We start from the raw sequence: 24,048 nt of genomic DNA on the forward strand, positions 1-24,048 counted from the left end.
TTTAAACTGAATCGAATGGCATGGCCATTTGAAAGACCTTTGGCCATCACTTGAATCCTGAGAAGTATCTGTAGATGATTTGATCTCTAAAAGAGGATTGCATTTATGGCATTAAAAATGAATCTCTTTTTGACCTCACAGTTTCTGGTTTGAACTGTTATGGCTCCAAGGCAGCTCGTGGCACACAGATCTCATTAATCTTGGGAGGACTGCTAGGCAGAAGCAGACCTAGCCAATAATTTTCTGACTTAATGGGAAAGATGATCCCTAATTCTTAGACTGCTTTGGATTTTTATTTCCTGTGAAAATTCTTATCCTTTCTTTCTAACTCCTTAGTCAAGCATCAAATGGAAAACAAACAAACACACAAAAACCAAACCAACTCAAAAACAAACAATGAAAAATAAAAGAGACCAAAAGAAAGCGAAAAAAAACCACAAAGAAAATTTTTGTTTTTCAGTTTCCACGTGCATTTTTTTCTCGAGTATGATAATGAGTTCTATTAAAAACTACTTGCATCCTGTTGACGGAAAACTGAAGGTATTTTGTGGTTGTTCCACTAAAGATCAATTTCCCTAGTGAGAATTTAATTTGTATTTTCAGAATAACCTATTCTGGTTTTGACAGAAATAGAAAACAAATAGCCAGCAGAAAACTCCATACCCAGGATAGGTCCTCCTTGAACACCTGGACAATTCTACAGAACTGTGCAGTGGAGGAGGGTTTTTTGGAGGTTTTTTTGTTTTTTAATGAAAGGCACAAAATTGGGAACTAAAGACTTCCCTGGTGGTGACAAGGTGAAAGACTTGTGCAAAACAGGATTTGCTCAGCTCACAAAGAGTTCTGGGGCAAGAACAAGGTGAGACTGAAATATATATTGGTAAGAGTGATGTTCTCTGGAGAGAAGTATTAGCTGAGAGCAGGATTTGGAACTCAGTCAAAGACTGGGTGTCAGTGAGGAGAGTGGGCAGTAGGATTTGACCAGCCTACACCTTAGTGTCTGGATTTTGCCCAGGAGACACAATAAGCCTGAAATAGTCCTTGAGTCACCAACCAACCATTAGAAGACATATCAGGGTCAAACAGGCCATAATCTTTGTACTGGGGGAAAATTACTCAGTCTGTTTTTCTGTTCTTGTCGTGTTTCACTGTTTGTTGTTTGGGTTTTTTCTAGGCATATTTATACTTTCTCTTTTTTCTCTTTCCACTTACCTGCTTCTTTTTCTCCCTTTGCCTCCTTCTTTCCCTTTAGCCTGTCTCTTATATTGTGTTCTTGTCTTCCTGCATCTCTGACACACACACACAGACATTCAGAAAGAAAATGAAACAGCTGTTAATCCCCTCATGTCCTTAGTCCCCTCAAATAGGCAGCTCTGCACTTACTAATAGGATTGAGGAGGGAAGCCTGAACATGTCAAGGCAGCCTTTGAGTTCCAAGAATCAGCCCAGGGAGGTAAATCTCCTTTTCCCATCCCATGTGAGGTGACCATGCACTTGCTAGGATCTTTTAGCAAGAACTGGGTACGATGGCAGAATATACAGAAGGGAGCCCTGTCGTCAGGGGCTGCTTTTCCTGCACTAAAGGTTGGTGCTGTTTTACTCCTCTTCCAACACTGTGACACTTTATTCATTGCCAAGTGTGCTTTCTGGGAGGTCAAAGCAGATTCCCACTTGCCAGGGACTGGGGTTTTGCTCAGTTCCATCCATCCTCCTTATTTATGGGCCTGTTTGAAGCAGGGGGGCTCAGGGGAATGAGGGAGGCAGACAACATGCTCAGCCTTCAACCTGCCTATGCAGAAGGTCTGCTGAGTAAGGGTGAGGAAAAAAAAAAAATTATTATGAACTAAAAAGTCAAAAATTAGGATTATTTTATTCTAACACATGGTATTTCACTATGGATGTCATTCTAAATGTTTGCTGCAGTATCTACCTGAAATTGAATAAAAGCAGGTCAGACCACAAATGAAACAGATGAATGTTTTGGACTTGGAAAATTAGTATTGAATCAGAGTTTACATCTTTACCTACCCCCTGTTTTGCTACATGACATTCTCTAATAATTTATATAAAGAAAAACAGCTCCAAGAAAGAGATTGAGATGGTACTGTTTGACCACAGTGTTGTGTGGGATCTTGTCAGATGATCTCTTACCTAAGTCAAAGGTTGTAAGTTCAGTTAGGTGCATATTAGATGGGATAGAATGGGGATTTTTTTTAGAGATGAGAATAGAAAGAAAAAAAATCTGCCTTTTTCTTTTATGAAACAGAAAATCTGACCCCTCAATTTGGGACTCTAGTTTTCTAGACAGCCTGTGTAGGAACTGCTGACAGCCTCCACATGCATGCTGTTTATTCTGAAGTTTTTCTTACATAAAAAACAAAATGAGACTTTAAATCGTATTTATTTATCTGTGCTTTATGGAAGGTTATTCTAGGATTTCTCCTGGCCTCAGATATGAGAGGTGTCACCACACTGGTATGAAAATATGACAGCTCTGGCAGTTCCATGCTTGCCTCCTGACACATCCTCAACCAAACCCTAAGCTTGGTTTTCGAATATGTTGTTTTCTTTTCACACACCTTGCTTCATTCTGCTTCTTATGTGGTTTGTAACTTCCTATTCCCCTCACAGATCGTGTTCTTCCTGAAGGAGATAGATGACTTGAAGACTCTGTATGAGCAGATGGTCTCCAGCCTCCTGAAATGGATCAAACAGAAGGTGATGGAACTGGATGACCGTCACTTCCCCAACTCTCTTCAGGAAATGTGGATGCTCATGGCCAACTTCAAGACCTTCCGTACCCTTGAGAAACCCCCCAAATACCAAGAGAAAGGCGTGATTGAAGCTCATCTCTTCAACATCAGGACCAAGCAGAGAGCCAACAACCAACGCCCATACTTGCCCCCGGAGGGGAGCATGCTTCAGGATGTGGAAAAACACTGGATCCTCCTGGAAAAGGCAGAGCACAACAGGGGCAAAGCACTGCAGAAGGAGCTGCTGAGGCTAGAAAGGCTGGAACAGCTCGCCCAGAGGTTCCTGAAGAAGGCAGCCTTGCGTGAGTCCTACTTGGAAGACATGAAGAAAGTTATTGGGAAGCAGGATTTCTGGCCAGAGAGTGCAGACAGGATGGAGGCTGCTAGGAAGAAGCTGGAAGCTATCGTGGCAGATGTGCTCCCCAGGAGGGAACGTTTTACAGCTTTGGATGAAATGGCCACAGTCATCAGCCAGGGGAACTACCATGGCAAAGATGTAATCATGGAGAAGTGAGTGGCAGTTGTGAGATTGTGTCGTGGTGGAGGCTTAAATTGGTTGAAAATTTTGTGGTGTGGTGGTAAAAAATTAATTGTAGGTCTGAATCGTGGCTCTGTTCTTCATGAGCAGAGCTGGCAGGAATATCTTCAACCTGTGAACAGATTCAGAAGATGACTTTAAAATATTTTAGGTCTTTAAAATATTTATTTTTTCCTTGACTGATCAAGCCCTCATGGTGTCTGGTGAAAATCAGTTTAAAGGTGTTTTCAGTATATATGAAAACACCTGTTCTGCCAAGCATCCTATCTTCCATCAAAAAAAAATTAGGAGATTTTTTTCCCCAAATCAACATATTTCTGTTTCGGTGAGATGCGAATTAGTTAAAGCACAACCAGATTGACTCCAATTTGTAGAAGATCTTGTGAAATTATGGCTTCTTTGGTTATCATTATAGCCTGATTTTGGAATAGCTAAGGATGCTGTAAAAAGAACTTTTTTTTTTCTTTTTTCTTTTTCTTTTTTCTTCTTTCTTTTTTTTTTCCCTTTTTTTTCTTTTTTTTCTTTTTTGTTTTGTTTTGTGGTATTCCAATGCTTTTTAAATTCAAACAAAATCAGAAACCCGTGGGAAAATGAAGAAAAGCAGTTTTAAAAGAGGGAACCAAGCCCTTTATGAGATCTTATTGTGACTCATGATAGGGTTTCAATTATTTCTTTATTTTGAACAGCCATTTAAAGACCACTTATTTTTTCCAAGCCTTCCCATTGGATCTGTTGCAAGCAATGTGGGAAGTCAGGGATGAGGATCCATAAAAAAACGATGTCTAAATTAAAAATGTCAACGGCAGTTGATGTTTTAGTTTAAAATATTTCTTACAGTGAATGCTTTGAACACTTCTGTGATCATGTCCTGCCCTCTTGCACTAGTGGCAAGAGTCATATGTGTTCACTTAGCTACTCTGAAGTGCTACCCAAAATCTCTGGCCCATTCTGCTCATTTCTCTCTCTTCCTTTGTAGGCAAACCAGCATTTCAAAGCAATGGCAGGATCTTCTAGATCAGCTGCAGAGACGACAACAGTCCCTGAGTACCATGCAGGAAATTCTGGGCCTCCTGAGGGACATTGATGCCATCACAGAGGAGCTGAAAGAGCTGCAGGTACTGAGCCCTGTCAGGTAGCACATGGCAACCAGTCTGGGTCCCTAAAAAAGCTCCCATGCTTCAGGGACTTCTTGGTGCCACCACTTTGTGTCCTGGTGTTAGTAAGCAAAGAACTGATGGTAACAATGTTGGAACCATGGTAGCCTGAGGATATGGGAGAAGACTGGTAAGGAAAAATAGTATCCTACAATAGGATTGATTTCTACAGGCCCATCAGCCTGACCTCAGCGCCTGCCAAGGTTATGGAACAGATCATCCTCAGTGCAATCACACAGCACCTGCAGGATGGACAAGGGGATCAGACCCAGCCAGCACAGGGTTAGGAAGGGCAGGTCCTGTCTGACCAACCTGATCTCCTTTTATGATCAGGGGACTGCCTGGTGGATGAGGGGAAGGCTGTGGATGGAGTCTACCTGGACTTCAGCAAGGCCTTTGACACCGTCTCCCACAGCATTCTCCTGGAAAAGCTGTCAGGCCACAGCTTGGACAGGGGCATCTGTGCTGGGTTAGGAACTGGCTGGAGGGCCGGGCCCAGAGAGTGGTGCTGAACGGTGCTGATCCAGTTGGCGGCCGCTCACTAGTGGTGTCCCCCAGGGATCAGTGCTGGGCCCAGTTCTGTTTAATATCTTTATTGATGATTTAGATGAGGGGATTGAGTCCATCATCAGCAAATTTGCAGATGACACCAAGCTGGGGGGGAGTGTGGATCAGCTGGAAGGCAGGAGGGCTCTGCAGAGGGACCTGGACAGACTGGAGAGTTGGGCTGATTCCAACGGGATGAGGTTCAACACAACAACCCCATGGGGAGCTCCAGGCTGGGCACAGAGTGGCAGAAAGGGACCTGGGAGTCTGGATTGCCAGGAAGCTGAACAAGAGCCAGCAGTGTGCCCAGGTGGCCAAGAAGGCCAATGGCATCCTGGGCTGGCTCAGGAACAGCGTGGCCAGCAGGTCCAGGGAAGGGATTCTGCCCCTGTGCTCAGCCCTGGGGAGGCCACAGCTTGAGTCCTGTGTCCAGTTCTGGGCCCCTCAGCTCAGGAAGGAGATTGAGGTGCTGGAGCAGGTCCAGAGAAGAGCAAGGAGGCTGGGAAGGGATCCAGCACAAGTCCTGTGAGGAAGGGCTGAGGGAGCTGGGGGTGTTGAGGCTGGAGAAGAGGAGGCTCAGGGGAGACCTCATCACTCTCTCCAACTCCCTGAAAGGAGGTTGGAGCCAGGGGGGGGTTGGGCTCTTTTCCCAGGCAACTCTCAGCAAGACAAGAGGGCACAAGAGGTCTCAAGTTGTGCCAGGGGAGGTTTAGGTTGGACATTAGAAAGAATTTCTTTAGGGAGAGGGTGATCAGACATTGGAATGGGCTGCCCAGGGAAGGGGTGGATTCTCCATCCCTGGAGATATTTCAAAAGAGCCTGGATGTGGCACTCAGTGCCATGGGCTGGGAACTGCAGCAGGAGTGGATCAAGGGTTGGACTTGATGATCTCTGAGGTCCCTTCCAACCCAGCCCATTCTATGGTTCTATGATTATTGTATCTATCGATACAATTAGAAAAAGGAGAGATTTTTAAGCACTTGGTACTTCAACAGCCACCAGGTAAATATTGTGAAGTACTTATTTTCATTGTTTAGATAGAAAAGGCAAGTTCCTTAAACAAACAACAACAAGAAAAAAATATTCAATCAAAACATACCATAAAATGGGATATTGTAGGTTTCTCCAATCCAGACTGGGAATCATCTGCCTGCAGAAGGGTGTACAGCAAAAGGCTGTTCCTTGCACCCCCAAATTCTTATGCCTTGAGAGCCTAATCAGTAGAAATAACTTAGATGTGAAAACAGATGCTTATTTGAAGAGACCATTTTGTAGTGAAATGAGGCAACCAGGTGCCACTAATTGCCAGGTAGTGGGCTTGACCTCGTGTTAAGCCCACCTGTGCCTGATTAGGGCAGGCCCCTACTGCGCATGAGCAGGATTAGGGGGCCAATAAAAGCTCACACCTGAGGAAGCCAGATGGGAGGTCACTTTTGGAGCTGTAGCACCAATCCAGGCTGGTCAGCCCCGAGAGCATTAGACTAAGAGCACTATTTGTGAGTTTCTCCTTGGACACCTGGTTGGACCTTGGAGCGCCGTGCCCTAAAAGAGGTTCGTCTTGCTACACCATTACCTGCACTGCAATAGAAACTCTGGATTGTTATCTTTAGCTTGTCAAATTGAAAGAAAAGTATTCCTCTCAGCACTCAGCTTTTAGTTTTTCCCAGCTGACATCATGCTTTTACATTTAGACACTATAAAAAGTCACCAGGAACCTTTCAACTGATTTCTTTGTACTTCGCCCTGGGATGCCCTCTGCCAATGCTTTTTTTTTTTGTTGCTCACTTTGTTTGCAGGTGCTGGTGAATTCCCAGGACTGTGGGAAGCAGCTCTTGGAAGTAGAAGACTTGCTGCAGAAGCACAACTTGGTTGACTTGCAGATCTCCTCCTATGATGAGAAACTGACACACATCACCCAGAGGACAGCAGAAATCAGCAAGAGTAGCCCAGTTAAACCAGAAGTGCTCTATGCAAAAGTTCAGATGCTTCGTCAGCTGTACCAGAACCTTATAGCTATGAGCAAGTCACGGTAGGGCTGTGCTTATGGCTCTGTCCTTGATTAGGATGGCAAATCACTCCCTTAATCAGAAGATTCAGCTTCCCAGCATCAGAAATTTTTCATTTGTCCATTTATAAAGACATAACACAAGAACTGGAGTGTCTTGATTGCAGTTGAGTGAAAGAGAGAACTTACTTTGATAGTTGAAGAACAGCTTCATTATCAGTATTTATTATGACTTGCTTTATGTGAAGTCTGAAGAGTATGTAATTATCTCCCAGAGGAAGAAGGAAATGTAATTTTGTTTTCTTTTTGTCTTCTTCCACAAATAAATTAATCTATGGCAAAGAGGAGTTAAAGGCATTCAGATTTTGGATTTTTTTCCATTGTCTCCACGGAATCCTGATCCTGACTGAGTTAGAATTTTTATTTCTTTGTTTCAGAAAATCTCAGCTAAAAGATGCTTTGAAGCTTTTTGAATTCTTCCGTGACTGCAAAGAGGAAGAATCATGGATCTCTGAGAAATGGAAGCTGGCAAGAACAACCACATTAGGGAAAGATGTCAGCCAGATTACAGCCTCTATTCAGAAGCACAAGGTATCTTTGCTGATGTCTCTGTGTTACAGCAAGATTTTAGAACATCCATTTTTCTTCAGTTCAGTTATAAAAAAACCTGTGAAACAGCTCATTATGTCAAGTATCATGACCAATGTTTGGAATTTAAAAAATAAGTCATGGGGTACAGACTCTTCCCCAAGAGGGGAAGAAAAGGGGTAGAGAAGGAATATGCTTCATACTGGACTAGAAATGTAGCTTCCAGTGAAGACACTGGGCTCTGTATTAACTCACTTTGGGTGGGAGGGAAAATAAATTGTTTGGTTTTTGTTTTTCTCATCCACCTTTCCTGGCTAACAGGGATATTGAGCAAGAAAGAGGTGATGAAAAGAAGACAGATATCAGTAGGCAGGATGGATAACATTGTGTGAGCTTACAAATATTTTATCACTGTCTCAGACAGTGGGTTAATATCAAAAATTTAGCTATATGAGCTACTACCTGCTTAATGCAAAGAATCTGTAAATAAGTGACCAGTGGAGTTGAGAAACTGCATGGCAAAACTGAAACAGGAGTTTCCTTTGTAATTTTAATATACATCTGTGTGCAGTATTTGTTGCTTCTGGAAGATATAAGCTGGCTGAGTTGGTGGGTGACAAACCAGTAGCTCCTTCAGAGAAGATTGCACAACAAGCTTCACATCAAAGGCAAAAAATAAGGCAGTAAATTGTGTGTAGGGAGCCAAGGGGCAATCATCTCAGGGAAAAGACATCTGCATGGATGAAACACAGGGCTCTTTGAAATGTAAATATTACAGCAGTGAAGAGCAGGACCTGCTCTTAACTGGTGAGGGGTGACTTGTGCTGACCCATCTCCTGTCCTTTTGTTAGGCTCTGGAAGCAGAGTGCAATTCCCACAGGGCCATATGTACAGATGTGATGAGGAGGGGCTGGGAGCTGAGCCAGAAAAGCCCCCCCTACCAGGAGGAGATTCTGAGGCAGAGAGAGAACCTCCAGAAGCTGTGGCAGCAGCTCCAGGATGAGGTTGCTGATCGCAAAAGCCGCCTGCAGGCAGCAGCTCTCATCAAACAGGTAAGGAGGGCTTTGCTTGGCTGGGTGCTATGGGGGGACACACAGATGTGTTGCAGGTCTGCTCCATGCCCCTGCATGCAGGGCAACAGTGGCAGGAAGCCTTTGGATCTTGGTTTTCAAAAATTTCTCCAGCTCAGAAGTCCCAAGCCTTCTGCAAGCCGGCCCAGCGGGAGATTTGGGCAGTGGGGAGTTTGTCTAAGCTAAAAATGCTTAAATAGCTCACATAATCATGTGCATGCAGTCTTTTTTGAGGGTGGGATCTCAGAGTAGTTGTGTGACATTTTTCTAGCATTAAAAAAAACAAAAACAAACAAAAAACCAAACCAGAAAACACCAAAAGAAACACACCATGAAACTTGGATCAACCAGGGACTCCCCAAAGCTTCCAAAATGTTTGACCTTGCCATTCTTATCTACATTTTTACACCTCCAAACATTTTCACATCTGCAAATAAAGAGCTCTTATAAAAGCATCATTCACAAATCACATAACATTATCTCAGGAATTTTCATTTCCACTTTCCAAACTTTTTTTGCTCAGTCTGTTGTTCCCATTGCTTGCTTGTACACAACAGCTTTAATCTTGACAGAGCCTAAATTCTCTCTTCTACCTTACAAGTTTAAGATCGTTATGGTGTTTTAGTGCTTCTTTCTTTTTTTTTTTTTTTCCACTGCTACGGTGTTTTTTTTCTTTTTTTACCTTCATTCTATATCTGAAAATCTTGTTTTGTTCATTTTTCACAGCCATAGCCAGGCAGACTACAAATTCTGGAAAACACGAGGAAGCTTTTGTTGTAGACAGAGTTCATTGTTTGTATTTGGACTGTTGCTTAGAATCTTAAGTTAAAATCTGCTGGAATTACGTGGTGCCTACCAGAGTCAGACATTGTGGGCTCCTCTTACTGCGCCATAGATTTTTAGTTAAGAGATTTTAAATAGTTATACAGGCAATCCTTGAATCTATTTGCTCACTGTGATACTGTGAATTATCTCTGCTTGGTGTGAAGGCTAAATATAAATACATCACCTTATACAATACCTTACCCATAGCTTTCAAAACACCTGGAGGTAACATTATAGCTACAGATCCGACAGTATTTCTGCCTTATTCATGATTTTCAAAAGAAGGAGGATACGACACTCTCAGGATGAAACTAACTGTTTTCTTCCCTGTGTTCCTTCAGTACTTTGCTGATGCTGATGAAGCAGATTCCTGGCTGAGGGAAAGGCAGCCCCTCTTGGCCAGCAAGGACTATGGAAAGGATGAATCCAGCACGGAAGCTCTGCTGCATCGTCACCTGCGCCTGGAGAAGGAGATTGCAGCCTATTCCTCCGAGATGAGGCGCCTGAAGGAGCAGGCAGACATTGCTGCAGAGCAGGCTCCAGCTGCAGTGAGTAGCTGAGGGGGTTTTTTTCTTTTTTTTTTTTTTTTCCTTCACCTTTTGTTGAAGACTGGAAATGAAATGTCTTTGAGTTGCGTGGAATGTTTTTCTTTCGCCGGAATGGAAAATTCCAAGCTGCCTCAAACAAGAGCTTTTTTTTTTTTTCAGATGAAATTTTTAATTACATTTGGAATAATCTTTAGATTATGAAGTTCTATTAGATTATGAAGTTGTTCATTGGCCACTAGGAGCCCACTGTCATGGTTTAACACTGCCATTTAACAGTTTAACATTCCCGGCAATTAAACCGAGTAACAGATGCTCCCTATTAATCCCCTTCTCCTTCCTGATAAAGGAAGGAGAGAGAGTAAAGGAGAGAGACTTATGGGTTGGAAACTAAACTACACAGCTTTAGTGAAACAGTAATGATAAAAAGGAAAAATTACTAAATATATACAAATATACAGGAAAATGGATACCACATTCCTCCCCCCTGCCCCCAAATAACTCTCACGTCACCACCGAGGCTGCAGGGCAGCCCTGGAAAGTCCAGGCTGGAATCCTGGAGGCAGGAACACACAGATTCAGGGTGGCATGGATCAGGACCAGAGGCAGAGGAATGGGCAGAATCCTCCCAGGATGCCAAAACAAACAGGGACAGGTGAAGAAGGGAAAGCAGGAAGGGGTTTGACCCTCCTGATCCCTCAAATTTATACTGAGTATAACATGTATGGGATGGAATACTCTGCTTGGTCAATTTTGGTCATTTATCTTGCCTGTTCCTCCCCAAAGGAGGGTTGCAGGTGGGACCTCTTTACTCCTTTTCTCCTTCTGGAGGGCAAAATGTTTCTCAGAGCTGAGCAGTGCCCTTGGCTCTGCACACCAGTCTCTAGCAGTAACTCTAAACATGGAGTGGGATCAGTCCTAGGAGCAGACACTGCCTGAGAAACTTGCTGTTAATTTCAGACATGTACAAAAGACTGAGCTGAAAGCAGAAGTACAAGACAGAAAATTCCCTTTATCCTGGCCCATACCAGGACACCCACCTAGTTACTGTTCTCTGAAAAGCTAGAAATATGCTCACCTATATTAATTCCCTCTACCAGTTCTTACATATAGCTTCTCCCTCTTTGTTCTCATGCTAATAATTTCAATCAGCCTTCATAACCAGACATTTAATCCAAACATCTTTACAAAGTCTTTTTCCACCCTGATGTAGTGATGAACAATCCCACAGCTCCAGGAGCAATTCCCACCATCCTGGGATGGATGATTAAGGCACATGGGGATGAAGTCAACCTCTGCAGAAGCCCTGCAGAACCCAACCTTCATGTGGACACAATAACTTTTACTGAATCAATATATTTTTAAATGAGATAAATGAAACTTTTTATTTAAATAAACCTAAATTATTTCCAGTTACTTAGCCCATTCTTTCAGAATAAAAGAAAGGATTCAAACAAATACTGGAAAAGTTTTTTTTTAAGGGTCAGTATGCTGTGATTTGAACTAAGACAGTTTTCCCTGCATGTCAAATTTTTATCCAAATCCTAAATACTCCCCCATTGATGCTGTTAAATGTTACTTAATAGATGGTGAAGACAGAAGCCTCAAGTGACTTAAATCAAAAGACAACCAAGCTACCATTCAGTCGAAGCTGGGCAACATCTGAAACTGCATTCCCTGGAACCTCCAGTCCAGATACTCATTTTCTTCCAGAGAACATCTGGAAGACCCAAGATGAAATAGATTCACTTTATGGGAATCTACAGAGCATGGCTGAGGTATAGTACTCCCTCCAGTGTTTTGCAGGTCCAAAAAATGTTGAAGACCAAACAATGCAAAGTGAGGTCAAGCACTGTGATGCTTTCTGCTTTTTAATTTAATTAGGTGCCTCAATCCTGTGAAGTCCTGTGTGATTTCAAGGCTTGGCATCATAAGTGAAGTTTTGCATCAAAATGCATTTTGTTGGCCATCTTTCCATGTACTTTCTAGTCTTTTCTCTTTCTGAAGACTGTATTCTTTTGTATAATCTTTTTTATTTCTTTTTTTTTTCTTCTATAGTGTTTGCTTGCTGCTGCTGCTCCTAACTTTTTTGGGTTATCTTACCTTACACCAGAGAAAAAAAACAAAAACAAAAAAACAAACAAGAAAGCACAAACCAAACAAAAAACAAACAAACAAACGAAACCAAAACAAAACTAAAAAAAAAAAAAAAAAAAAAAAAGAAAAAAGAAAAAGAAAACCATCCAAACATTATCTGCATTCTGTCTCTCTCATTTATTACTTTGCACTCCCACCTGCTGCAGCCCTGCCCTAAAGACCACTGAAAACATCTTGTATGGGAGTGCTTCTCCTATGCTTTTAAACCCCTGTTGCTCTGGGAAGAAATACTGTGATGTGAAGGTTACCTGTTCTATGCTTTTTCAGCAGTGTCTGCAGAACTACTGAGCTACTACTTGTGAATTATAAATGCAAGGATATTTTTTATTTTTTTTTTTTTAGCCTCAAAAAGCAAGGAGTTATTACAACAACATCTAAGTCTTCATCTCTTTTACAGGACAGGAAAAAAGCTCTGGAGGAGATGATTGGATATTACCGCTTCTGTAGCTCTTGTGAAGAATTTCAGTCATGGATGAAGGAGAAAGAAAACATCTTCCAGACTCTCCAGCCTCAAGCAGACAATGTAGAAGTCATGCAACAGAAATATCAGGTACTCCCTTTCCCTGCTCCCACATATTTTAAATCAAACCGACCCTGTGAGGATACACAAAGTTGAGAAATTAAGTTCTGAGAGTCTTTTCACTAATTTCAACTTACAGAGCCATGCATAGATCAGGTATTTCTTTCATATAAATCACAGAATCATGGAATCATCTGGGTTGGAAAGGACCTCAGAGATCAAGTCCAACCCTTGATCCACTACCACTGTGATTCCCAGCCCATGGCACTGAGTGCCACATCCAGTTTCTTCTTAAAAACCTCCAGGGATGGAGAATCCACCCCTTCCCTGGGCAGCCCATTCCAATGTCTGATCACCCTCTCCGTAAAGAAATTCTTTCTAATGTCCAACCTAAACCTCCCCTGGCACAACTTGAGACCTCTTGTGCCCTCTTGTCTTGCTGAGAGTTGCCTGGGAAAAGAGCCCAACCCCCCCCTGGCTCCAACCTCCTTTCAGGGAGTTGGAGAGAGTGATGAGGTCTCCCCTGAGCCTCCTCTTCTCCAGCCTCAACACCCCCAGCTCCCTCAGCCCTTCCTCACAGGACTTGTGCTGGATCCCTTCCCAGCCTCCTTGCTCTTCTCTGGACCTGCTCCAGCACCTCAATCTCCTTCCTGAGCTGAGGGGCCCAGAACTGGACACAGGACTCAAGCTGTGGCCTCCCCAGGGCTGAGCACAGGGGCAGAATCCCTTCCCTGGACCTGCTGGCCACGCTGTTCCTGAGCCAGCCCAGGATGCCATTGGCCTTCTTGGCCACCTGGGCACACTGCTGGCTCCTCTTCAGCTTCCTGGCAATCCAGACTCCCAGCTCCCTTTCTGCCACTCTGTGCCCAGCCTGGAGCTCCCCATGGGGTTGTTGTGTTGAACCTCATCCCGTTGGAATCAGCCCAACTCTCCAGTCTGTCCAGGTCCCTCTGCAGAGCCCTCCTGCCTTCCAGCTGATCCACACTCCCCCCCCATCCCAACTTAAGTGCTGTCTGCAAATTTGCTAAATTATGCTGAAGCTGGTGTAATTATGTTACTTCAATTTCTCCTGTGTTGTCCTGCACAAATACCATGGTACAAAAGGACTCTTTGTGGTTTATCTTATGCCACTTGGAGAAAAATTGCAGGTGATGAAAAATTCCTACAGTGGACTTGCATCCCAGTGGGATGAGACATAGGTGCATGCCAGGGGTGGTCAGGAGGACTACAGAGCAATCCCATGCAGAGGTGTGTGTGGTGTCACAAGACAGGTGAATGGAGAGGACAACTGTGAAAGTGAGAAAATGAGCAGATATTATGGATTATTGAGAACTGAGTCCATTGCAATGGGAAAAAAAAAAAACAACTGAAGTTCTTAGTTCTTGTGTCTTTCCCTTTTTAGAGCTTTTTAATGGAACTGGCTGCAGGCAAAGGCCAGCTGGGAGAAATTGAAAACTTAGCTATTAAATATGGAAAGATCAGTCCCAGCAAGTATGCTGAGATCCAGATTTGGCTGGAAGAGATCAACTGCAGGTAAGGTTGCTGTTGATAAAAAAAAAGGGAATTTTTGCATGGGGGCAATTGGAGAGCTGACCTCTCATGCCCAACCTGGCCTGGCCTGAGAGGACACCTGAAAATCTGACAGATTTTTAACTCCCAGAATTGGCCTGAGGAGAGGTCTTTGGATGTGTCTGAGGTCTGCTGTATTCAGGGTCACCACCAGATAGGGAATGGGGCAAAGGAGCCAGGGCTGCTCCCTTGGGCCTGGAGTGGGACTTGGGCATCCAGGACCCATCCACTGCCCCATGGTGGGCAAAGGGGAAGGCTGTAGTCTCCATGGTCCAAATCATCTGTACTGAGACTAGGAAGCCCATTTTTGGTGTGAGGTCTGAGCCAGACTGCCAGGGAATAGCAAGGGCCAGCTGCTCCCTTTGGGGTGTGGGGCTGGCATTGGCACCGTGTCACCATGTCACCAGTGGGAAGGTGGCTCTGTCCTCCCTGGCTCTGAGCCTCATGTCCTCTGCTGCAGGACTGCAGGGTGCTTCTAGTCCCCTTGGGACATTTAAAATGCAGCAATTTGTGTGTATGCAACATGAACCCACCCACAGGTGACAGGGATGCACTCAGAGCAGCTCTGGCTGCATTGCACTGCAGTAGCTGATTTGGTCACTTAAACATTAAGGCAAAGGTGCCCCTCACAAATATTGAAAGGAACAACAAACACCATTGATTTCACCATGTTTAGTACCTCTTGTGTACATACTCCCAGAACCATGCCACCCAGCTGGAACTGAGGGGCACAGCTGTGTCCTGCTTTTGCCCAGTGTTGTTTATTGGCATTGTGTTGTGTGTGTTCTAGTCACCTGAACAGGGTCCCTTCATTGAGATGGCACTGAGACCAACTTTGAAGCTGGGAGGGGAGTGGCCTTAGACCACATAAGTCCTGATAATTTTTATTTTTTTTAATAAAAAACTTTTTCTGAATAGAAAAAAAAAAGGTATATGTCATGTATAAAGTCAATTAATAGAATCTGCTCTCTTAGTGAAGGTAAGTTTTGGGGTAGTGACTAAGGCTAGATGCAAGTTGTTGTTGTTTATTATTATTATTATTTATTATTTATTATTTATTATTTATTATTATTATCTCTCTCCAAGGTGGGAACACATGGAAATTCTGAAGGAAGAGAAAGGCTCTGAGCTGATTGGAGTGGCTGATGTGAGGACATTTCTACAGGACTGTCAGAGCATAGGAGTACTGCTGCAAGACAAGATGGTCCAACTCAGGGATCTGGAACCTGGAAAATCATCCTCTGGGCTGGAGTCAGACCAACGCAAACTGTCTGTAGTTGAGAGAGAGGTCCTGGTGATAGAGAGGAAAATTCAATACTTGAGGAGTGTTGCCAAATCGTAAGGAACCCACTCTTTGTTTTCATATGCATGTATCTGCCCTTTCCTCAGTACTCTATATCCACAAAAGTTTTCTTGATAGTGGGGGGTATTTGCTGCCTTTTTTTGCTGACATTGCTTTTTACTGGAAGTGTAAATAGCCAGATCCCAAAGCATGAAATATTTATCCCACTGAATGTATTTTATTTCCCCTTTAGGATTAAAGACACCAACCCTGCAGAGAGCAGGGCCATCACTGAGCAGGTGGAGACCATGGAGAGGCTTCTGGCAAAGCTCAAGCTGGAGACCCAAAAGAAATGGGTGGTTCTGCAGCAGGCCCAAAACCAACATTCCTTCCTGCAAGACAGCCGTAGGCTCCTGCTGTGGGCAGAAGGCATTGGGGAAAAACTCAGCAGTGAGGAAATGGGTGTGGATGTGGCTTCTGCAGAGCAACTGCTGAAGGAACATCAGGACCTGCTGAAAGAAATCAGGTCTCAGAAAGAAAGGTAGGGATTCTGAGAGAGTGGGGGTAATGTGACAACAGTACCACGAGAAAGAAAGTTGTCACTGATGTATAATAAATAGTGTATGAAATCAATGCTGAGAGTTTATGCAAATACTCTCAAAATTTAGTATCAAAAGGAGACTGTGGAACAGAAAATCCAGTTAATGTTTGCATATTTATCCTGATGGCTGCTGGAGAGGTAAGGAGGAGCTGTGTGTTTGGAGGGGTATTCCACAAGCTCTCGTGACACACGGATGGTTTCATCTGCACTTTACTTCAGACCCCTGAGTCCTTCACTAGTCAGGCTTTATGCCTGCAGTTGCCATCACATTGTTGTCCTTCTGCCCTGCTATAAAGTTCCAAATTCTGAGCTGTTCTTCCTCTCCCTTTAATGGGAAAATCTACTGACATGAGCTTTCAATCCAAATGGGGAAATCTCTACCTACTGCCTCCAGGCAGTGTCCCTGAGCAAACACCAGCTGCAGTGTACAATCCTGGACAGTAGTGAAAGGGAGAGAGAGATGCTTAATGTCCAGACACTGCCAAGAGGGCAAAGAGCTGTGATGAAAGAGAATTCCTATTCCCTCATCCAGTGAGATCTCACTTTTCTTTTTGCCTCTGGGAAGATTTCTGCTTCTGGAAGAGCTCGGGCACAAGGTAATCCAGGAACAAGCCGGTAATGGCAGGACCACAGAAATCCATCACTCCATGCAGAGGCTGACTGAGGAGAAGAAGGAGCTGGAAAAAATGTGGGAACAGAGACAGAAAAAGCTGCAGGATGGCCTGGAATTGCAGAAGTTCAACAGGGAGGGAGACCGTATCAATGCAGCCCTCTCTGGCCATGAGGCTTTTCTCCGGGGGGGTGACCTTGGGGTATGTAAAGCAGCAAAGCAGCTGATTTTGTTTACTCCTACTTCATCTCCCCATCCAGGGTTTCTTTAATTGGATGTTTTGCTCATTCTTATGGTCATGACATTTTAATGCTTGGAACCTACCTAGATTTTCAGGTTCCTATTAATTGTTCTTATGTTCTTCCTTAATGAGAATGAAATGCATTGTCTCTCTCTCTCTCTCTCTCAAAAAAATTAAAAGCAGACAGAGTTATTTGTTGCTGTGTTTGATCATGTCAGATGGGTTATGTACAGTTGACTCATCTGGTGGCAAACCACTGAAAAATGGTTCCTGCTTGGACATAGTTAATATTTTTTTTGGTGAGGTAAATACCTGACTTTTAAAAAAAAAATAAAAAAAAATTCTTTTCACTGAGTATTTTAAGAAATTTTTTTTAAGTATTTTTTTTTTTTTAAATTGGTTGGAAACAGAAGTGCTGAGGTACTAACAGGCTGACTCCTGTTCTTACCTCTGCTGTCAGAGTGGTTCCAAAGAATGTTTATCAAAATGGTGATAGGCACTTTATATATATAAATATAAATATATATATGTAAAATGTCAATGAAGTCAATGAAGGGAAAACAAATTTATGCAATATTCACAAGATCAGTGAAGGAGGAGGTTTTGACACCTCACCATCTTTGTATGCACTCAGCTGAAATTGAAACTTTGATACTTTTGGGTCAACTAAGTGGAATAAAATTTTAGTTAGTGACAGCCTTTCCTATGGCACATACCTAGATGTGCCAGAGTGCTGGCATAAATTCAGAAAACAGATTTTGTTGAAAAGTGAAAGTGGAACCGTAAGGGAAACTTAAAGCAGAACCAGATAAGATACAAACTTGAACACCTGCTGGTTTTTTTTTTTTAATCCCTGAACACCCTCAGGCAGGTGGTGCACTCTATCTCCTGCCTGAAAGAGAAGAGGGAAAATGAGGTCCTTTTTTGTTTTTTCATTGCTACAGAAACAACAGAAAAAAACTTTATTGAATTTTATTTCTTAAATGCAGGATCATGTAGATGCTGTTAGAAACCTGCTGAAGCAACATCAGGAATTTGAACAACTACTGATGGTGCTGAAGAGGAGAGTTGAAGCCCTTAATGAAACTGGGGTGAACCTCATTGAGAGAAAGCACTTTGCATCTCATGTGTGAGTACAAAATCCTTCTCTTTTATTTAGCTTTAATAAAGCATCAAGTCTGATTAGGGTGAGATGGAAAATGTTCTCTGAGCCAGGAGTTAGTTGACCTTCAAGCTGTGATCTGCTGGATGGAGTGGGGGGTGAGGAGGGGAGGGAAAAGAATTTTTTTCTAACAAAACAGTCATCCAGTGCTCCCAGGACAAGAAAGGGAAAATGCTTTATGTTAAAAGTGGCGTTTTAAAAGAAAGCTAGAACAATATGCATTGTGTCATAGTGTGGAGTGTTAGAGTTTCTTTATGGTAAACTCATTAAAGGCCTACATAAAATATTTTTTTTCTTCATTTGTCAGTATCACACATTAGAATTAATGTTTACTGTTAAAAATCTACAGAAGACTTCACAGGGAAATAACACATCAGGAGCAGCTCTTTCCAGTTTTTGTCAAAGCTGATCTGTCATTTGTAATTTTTTTTTTACTGTGCTAGAACCACTGTGATCTAGTAAGAGGACCTCTGCATAGACAAGAATTAGAAATACAGGGTCAGAATGGAACTCTTGGCTCAAACAGACCATGTTCCTGTGGTCACAAGTTACATCATCTTGAAAATTCCCTCCATAAATTTATAAAATGCTCTTCAAATCTGGTTTCTTGTCAGCACCACTACCATCAGGCCATTCTAGAGCCTCATTACACTTACATCACTGAGAAAACCATGAGTTGGGGTGGAATATTTGGGAAAAAGAAAGCTCTGGATGTTTTAGTCAAATACATTGCTATTCACTAATGTGATGTAGCAATACAAAAGGAAAATCCAGAGCAGCTGGCAAGCAATAGCTGCTTTCCAGATAAACCCAGCATGGTCAAAGAAGAGGGCCATAGATCCTGTTGTCCTGTCAGCACAAGCATTGAGTGAGATTCCATTATTTCATACCCATAAACACAAGGGGAACCAATATGACTCTTTCTGCACTGGACTTGCTCTTTTTCTTGGCAGAATTGAAGGGAGAATTGCCAATCTGCAGCAAAGGTGGGAAAGGCTGATACAAAGCAATGCTGAGAGAAAACAGAGGTTGCTGGATTCCCTAGAGCTGCAGGTAAAAAGACTGACACTACAGATTTGGGCAGGCATCTGTGAAATAATTTTACCCTTTTTCTTAGTATGGGGGAGAATCTCAGCCCCCTGAGATTCTCTGGCTATGAGACTTTCACTTTCCAGAGAGCAGGTGATGCTTTGGTGATAACCCTTACAAAGCCATAGCAATAGCAAAATACAGAAACAAAAATGGAGATTTTTAAATTTAAAATATCAGCAGAATATTTAGTCTGCTGGATAAATTTATTCTGCTCATTACACATAATTGTTCCGGGCCTTAATAATTGGCATAGTTACTTATAATAAGTGTGGTGTTGGTACCAGATTTAGCTTCCAGTGCTGAGATACAAAGTTATAGTGGAGGACTGGTCCACTTGCATTTAAAATATTCTATCACAAATGCAAAATTTCACTGACAATTAAAGGCAACAGATTACTAAATCTGGTAAAAAAAAAAAAAGACTGGAATATCTTACTCTGAGGGCTTAAAAACTCATCAGTGGTTTGAGATCATTCCTCTTCCAATTCAGGTGTTGATTAAGTAGAACAACTTTTCTATGAAGAGTTGGGCAGGGAGAAACATGATGAAATTCAACAAGGGGAAGTGTAGAGTTTTGCATTTGGGGAAGAACAACACGATGTCCCAGTATAGGTTGGGGGCTGAGCTGCTGGAGAGCAGTGTAGGTGAAAGAGACCTGGGGGTCCTGGTAGACAAGAAGATGCCCATGAGCCAGCAATGTGCCCTTGTGGCCAAGAAGGCCAATGGCATCCTGGGGTGCATTAGAAAGGGTGTGGTTAGTAGGTCAAGAGAGGTTCTCCTCCCCCTCTATTCTGCATTGGTGAGGCCGCACCTGGAGTATTGTGTCCAGTTCTGGGCCCCTCAGTTCAAGAAGGACAGGGAAGTGCTTGAAAGAGTCCAGCACAGAGCTACTGAGATGATTAAGGGAGTGGAACATCTCCCTTATGAGGAAAGGCTGAGGGAGCTGGGTCTCTTTAGTTTGGAGAAAAGGAGACTGAGGGGTGACCTCATCAATGTTTTCAAATATGTAAGGGGTGAGTGTCAGGGAGATGGAGTTAGGCTTTTCTCAGTGGTGACCAGTGATAGGACAAGGGGTAATGGGTGTAAATTGGAGCATAGGAGGTTCAAGTTGAATATCAGAAAAAATTTTTTTACTGTAAGGGTGACAGAGCCCTGGAACAGGCTGCCCAGGGGGGTTGTGGAGTCTCCTTCACTGGAGACATTCAAAACCCCCCTGGACACGTTCCTAGGGGATGTACTCTAGGGGGCCCTGCTCTGGCAGGGGGGGTTGGACTAGATGATCTTTCGAGGTCCCTTCCAACCCCTATGATTCTATGATTCTATGAAAATATATCACATTTCTAAATCATTAGGAAAAAAAATCAGCAAGGATGCACTGAAAAGTCATGCAGAATCAGAAGTTAAATTAACTTTTCTTTTCTGTTTCTGTAAGGAATTTAATCGTGATGCTGCTGAGCTTTTGATATGGATGGAAGAGAAATACAAGATTGCATCAGATGAATCCTATCGTGACCCAACAAATGTTCTACGTAAGCTGAAATGGCATGAGGCTGCTGAGAAGGAAATGATGGCTAATGAAGAACACTTTGAAACACTGATAAAGGTGAACACAGTTTTGGAGCTGAGTCTCCCATCTAGTCCCAGACATCACAGATGCTGATCTGCTAAAAAAATAGATAAATAACTGTGCTGTGTTTCTCCAGAAAGGAAAGCAACTGATTCAAGACAACCATTATGCTGCAGTTTCTATCCAGGAGAAGATGTCAGAGCTTCAAAAGAAGTGGAAGAAATTGTACAGTAAAATGATAGAGAGAGGTGACAAGCTAAGACAAGCTGGGCAGCAAGAACAGCTCATGGAACTGCTCCAGGTCAGTAGGTGATGGGGAAGAAGAGAGGGAAGAAATGGCCTAAAAGCACTGTTCCTCTGTTTTGCTGTCCTCACAAAAAAAAAAAAAAAAGGAACAGAATGCCATCCAGATGAAACTGTATTTAAAGGTGTCCACTTTGTCTGCAGTCTTGGGATGTAAAACCCAGTACAACACTGACCAAGGTCACTGCAAAGCTATGAGCAGGATAACAGTGCCTGCACCTCACCAAGACACAAATCTCATCACTGCATCTCTGTGGCCACTGCACTGGGAAAACAATCAAACCCCTCTGCATGGGTCAATGCTGTGCAAATATAACTGCTTGCTTGGAGTCAGTCTGGGGGCATGTTGGGGGTATGGCAATGTATTAAATAAATTGTCATCCAGGCAAATTGTGTAAGAGGAGAAATGTGCTGTAAAGCTGTTCTGGTTCCAGCATATCATAGAACAGCTTAGGGGGGGTAGCAAAAATCTGAAGCTTTTAAAGGTTATTTGATTGTTTTCTATTATGTCACTGAAGATGGTTCAAAGAGACTGCTTTTAATAATGTGCTTTAGTTTCTCAGAGAGAAGAATACTCAAAAATAGTGTGCAAAACAAAATACTCCCAGGACATGCCTCCTAGAGACACCTGGCCATCACCTTACCAAGAAAGGACATAAGGATTTAAAAATTTTCTCCAGGAAGCTGTCAGGGGAGGGGCTGAGTGAAAGAAAATTATGCTGAAAGGTCAATATGAGTGTGCTGTGATGTTTCCCTGGCAGGATGCCAAAAAGAAGATAGAGAAAATTGAGAAAGTTCTTCAGGAATCTGAGACAGGCCATGATTTACGCTCCAGCCGTGATCTGCTCAAGCAGCACAGGCAGCTGGAAAATGAGACACGTGAGCTGGCAGAGAAAATGAACTCTATTGTGTCCCATGCAAGGAAAATGGCCACCAATCACTTTGACTCCCAGAGGATTCTGGATGAAACACAGAAATATCTGAGAAGGTGTGGTGTGATTCTCTTTCTGTCTCTATCCTTTGTGAACAAATAGCATTTTTTTTTTTCTACTGTCTAGAAAGTACCTGTCAGTTGATTAGGTTTAACCCATATTCAAGAATCATTCCTTCTCCCATTGGTGGCACTAATGTCATGGTACTAATACCACGACTGTATTTTGATCTGCACCTAGAGATCAAAAGGTTGACCCATCTCAACCTTTCTTACTGTACCTTGCTCCTCACCTGCTGCACTCCTCTAGTTCTCTACTTATCCATAGGTCATTTACTGCTTTCCAAGAGGTGCAGGGATCCAGCATTCAGCAGTGTTCAGTTCCTTGAAACATCACAGGACCAGCTTAGGACTACAAAAGTGTAAATCACTTTTTCTCTGCTCACATGTAGTGTTATTGCACAGCTCTACTTGCCAAGAGGAGACTTCTGGAGAAGGGATTCTTATATGTGCACAAAGCAACAACCATTGACATTTAATTGCAAGGAAGTGTACAATGTTTTCTAATCTTCAGGGTTGTTCTCTAATTCTCTTGGCAGAATCAAGATAAAAACATTTTAATGTGTATTTGATGTATGACCCTTAGGTTTGAGTCTTTGCAAGCACCTCTTGAGGAGAGGCATAAGTTGCTGGAAGCTTCAGTGGATCTCCATGAGTTCTTCCATTATCATGACATGGAAATGAACTGGATTAATGAGAGATTGCCTATTGCCCATTCCACCAACTGTGGGAAGACACTGGATGTGGCTCAAAGTCTGTTGCAAAAACACAAGGTAACTCGTCTAATCAGATGTAATTTATCATGTTGGCACCTTGCATTTCTCCTCAGCCTGCAGAGCAACACTTGCTAATTTTTCTTTTACCTTCAGGAAGTCTGTTGCAAGCCACACATTCACTGATTCCAACACTAAAATGGTTGCAGTGAACTGAGGCAAGTCAGAGATGTGGTGAGAATTTTCAGAGCACACGTTGAATTGCTGTGGGAACTGCAAAATTTGTCATATTTTGCAGTATTAGTCTTCTGAGAATTTTTTTAGAACTTCTCATTAAAAATGGATAAAAAGCTAGTGCACCTTACACTGAATAGGAAAAAAAAAAGGGTTTTTTTTTATGGTTTGATCTGGGCTGAATATTTTGACTGTTATATGCCCATCCTATTTTGGTTCTATGCTTGCTGTTTCATTAGACAGTCCTGAGGTATTCACATGCTAGATTGTCTAGGAGAGCATGTAACAGATATTTAATGGTTTTTTTTAGTTGTCTACTCCTTGTATAAGGGTTTGGACAAGCCAGTCAAAATATTTATAAACACAAATTAACACTGGTTTCTAGAGAGCTGGACTGTAGCAGTTCCCCACAGATGGAAGGGCACCTCAGAACTGCCCTGGACCACAGGCAACACTGCATTTTGCAGCAGCTGGGTTGCAGGTTCCATGACAAAGGTTATAAAATAAGTGTGAAGGTTTTATGAAGCAGGAGTCTGATGATCTTCATGGTATTGTTGACAATGTCTCTCTTCCCATCATCCTCCAAGCCATTTATCTTCTGGGATATATTATTTTCCCATCAGCAGCTCAACACTTTTTTCAGCATCCCCTAGCTTTGTATCTCATCCTTTCTCCTCCTCCATCTCCCAGGCATCCCTGGCTGCTTTGTCCTCATTTACCCATTCTTTTCCTCTTATTTTTTCTTGTGTCTCATTCCCAGGAACTGCAGGCAGAAGTGAATGCCCACAAACAGCAAGTCCAGAGGGTCCTGGAAAAAGGAAAAACAATGGTTGTTGGCCAGCACCCATCAGCTCCAAAAATAAGTGAGAAATGCCAGGAGCTTTTGACTGCCTGGCAGGGCTTGGAGAAAGCCTGTGAGGAAAGGATGAAGCAGCTGCAGCACTCAGTTCACTTCCAGGAGGTACAAACCTACAGCAAAATG

At 42.8% G+C, this 24,048-nt stretch overlaps 1 protein-coding gene across 1 annotated transcript in view; it reads left to right on the forward strand.

Moving 5' to 3' along the window:
* Positions 1 to 24,048, forward strand: part of SPTBN5 (spectrin beta, non-erythrocytic 5) — a 100,213-nt gene that overhangs the window by 6,705 nt on the left and 69,460 nt on the right. The window contains exons 6-24 of the mRNA XM_071744664.1: positions 2,632 to 3,263; positions 4,268 to 4,406; positions 6,788 to 7,020; positions 7,434 to 7,587; positions 8,436 to 8,636; positions 9,821 to 10,027; positions 11,611 to 11,802; positions 12,579 to 12,731; positions 14,104 to 14,234; positions 15,357 to 15,608; positions 15,806 to 16,093; positions 16,719 to 16,965; positions 17,994 to 18,133; positions 19,120 to 19,219; positions 20,691 to 20,861; positions 20,962 to 21,126; positions 21,890 to 22,116; positions 22,706 to 22,892; positions 23,827 to 24,027. Coding sequence (XP_071600765.1) covers positions 2,632 to 3,263; positions 4,268 to 4,406; positions 6,788 to 7,020; positions 7,434 to 7,587; positions 8,436 to 8,636; positions 9,821 to 10,027; positions 11,611 to 11,802; positions 12,579 to 12,731; positions 14,104 to 14,234; positions 15,357 to 15,608; positions 15,806 to 16,093; positions 16,719 to 16,965; positions 17,994 to 18,133; positions 19,120 to 19,219; positions 20,691 to 20,861; positions 20,962 to 21,126; positions 21,890 to 22,116; positions 22,706 to 22,892; positions 23,827 to 24,027 — 4,020 coding nt within the window. The remainder of the gene's footprint in view (positions 1 to 2,631; positions 3,264 to 4,267; positions 4,407 to 6,787; positions 7,021 to 7,433; positions 7,588 to 8,435; positions 8,637 to 9,820; positions 10,028 to 11,610; positions 11,803 to 12,578; positions 12,732 to 14,103; positions 14,235 to 15,356; positions 15,609 to 15,805; positions 16,094 to 16,718; positions 16,966 to 17,993; positions 18,134 to 19,119; positions 19,220 to 20,690; positions 20,862 to 20,961; positions 21,127 to 21,889; positions 22,117 to 22,705; positions 22,893 to 23,826; positions 24,028 to 24,048) is intronic.

Source organism: Heliangelus exortis, chromosome 5, assembly GCF_036169615.1.
Source record: "Heliangelus exortis chromosome 5, bHelExo1.hap1, whole genome shotgun sequence".
Taxonomy (NCBI): Eukaryota; Metazoa; Chordata; class Aves; order Apodiformes; family Trochilidae; genus Heliangelus; species Heliangelus exortis.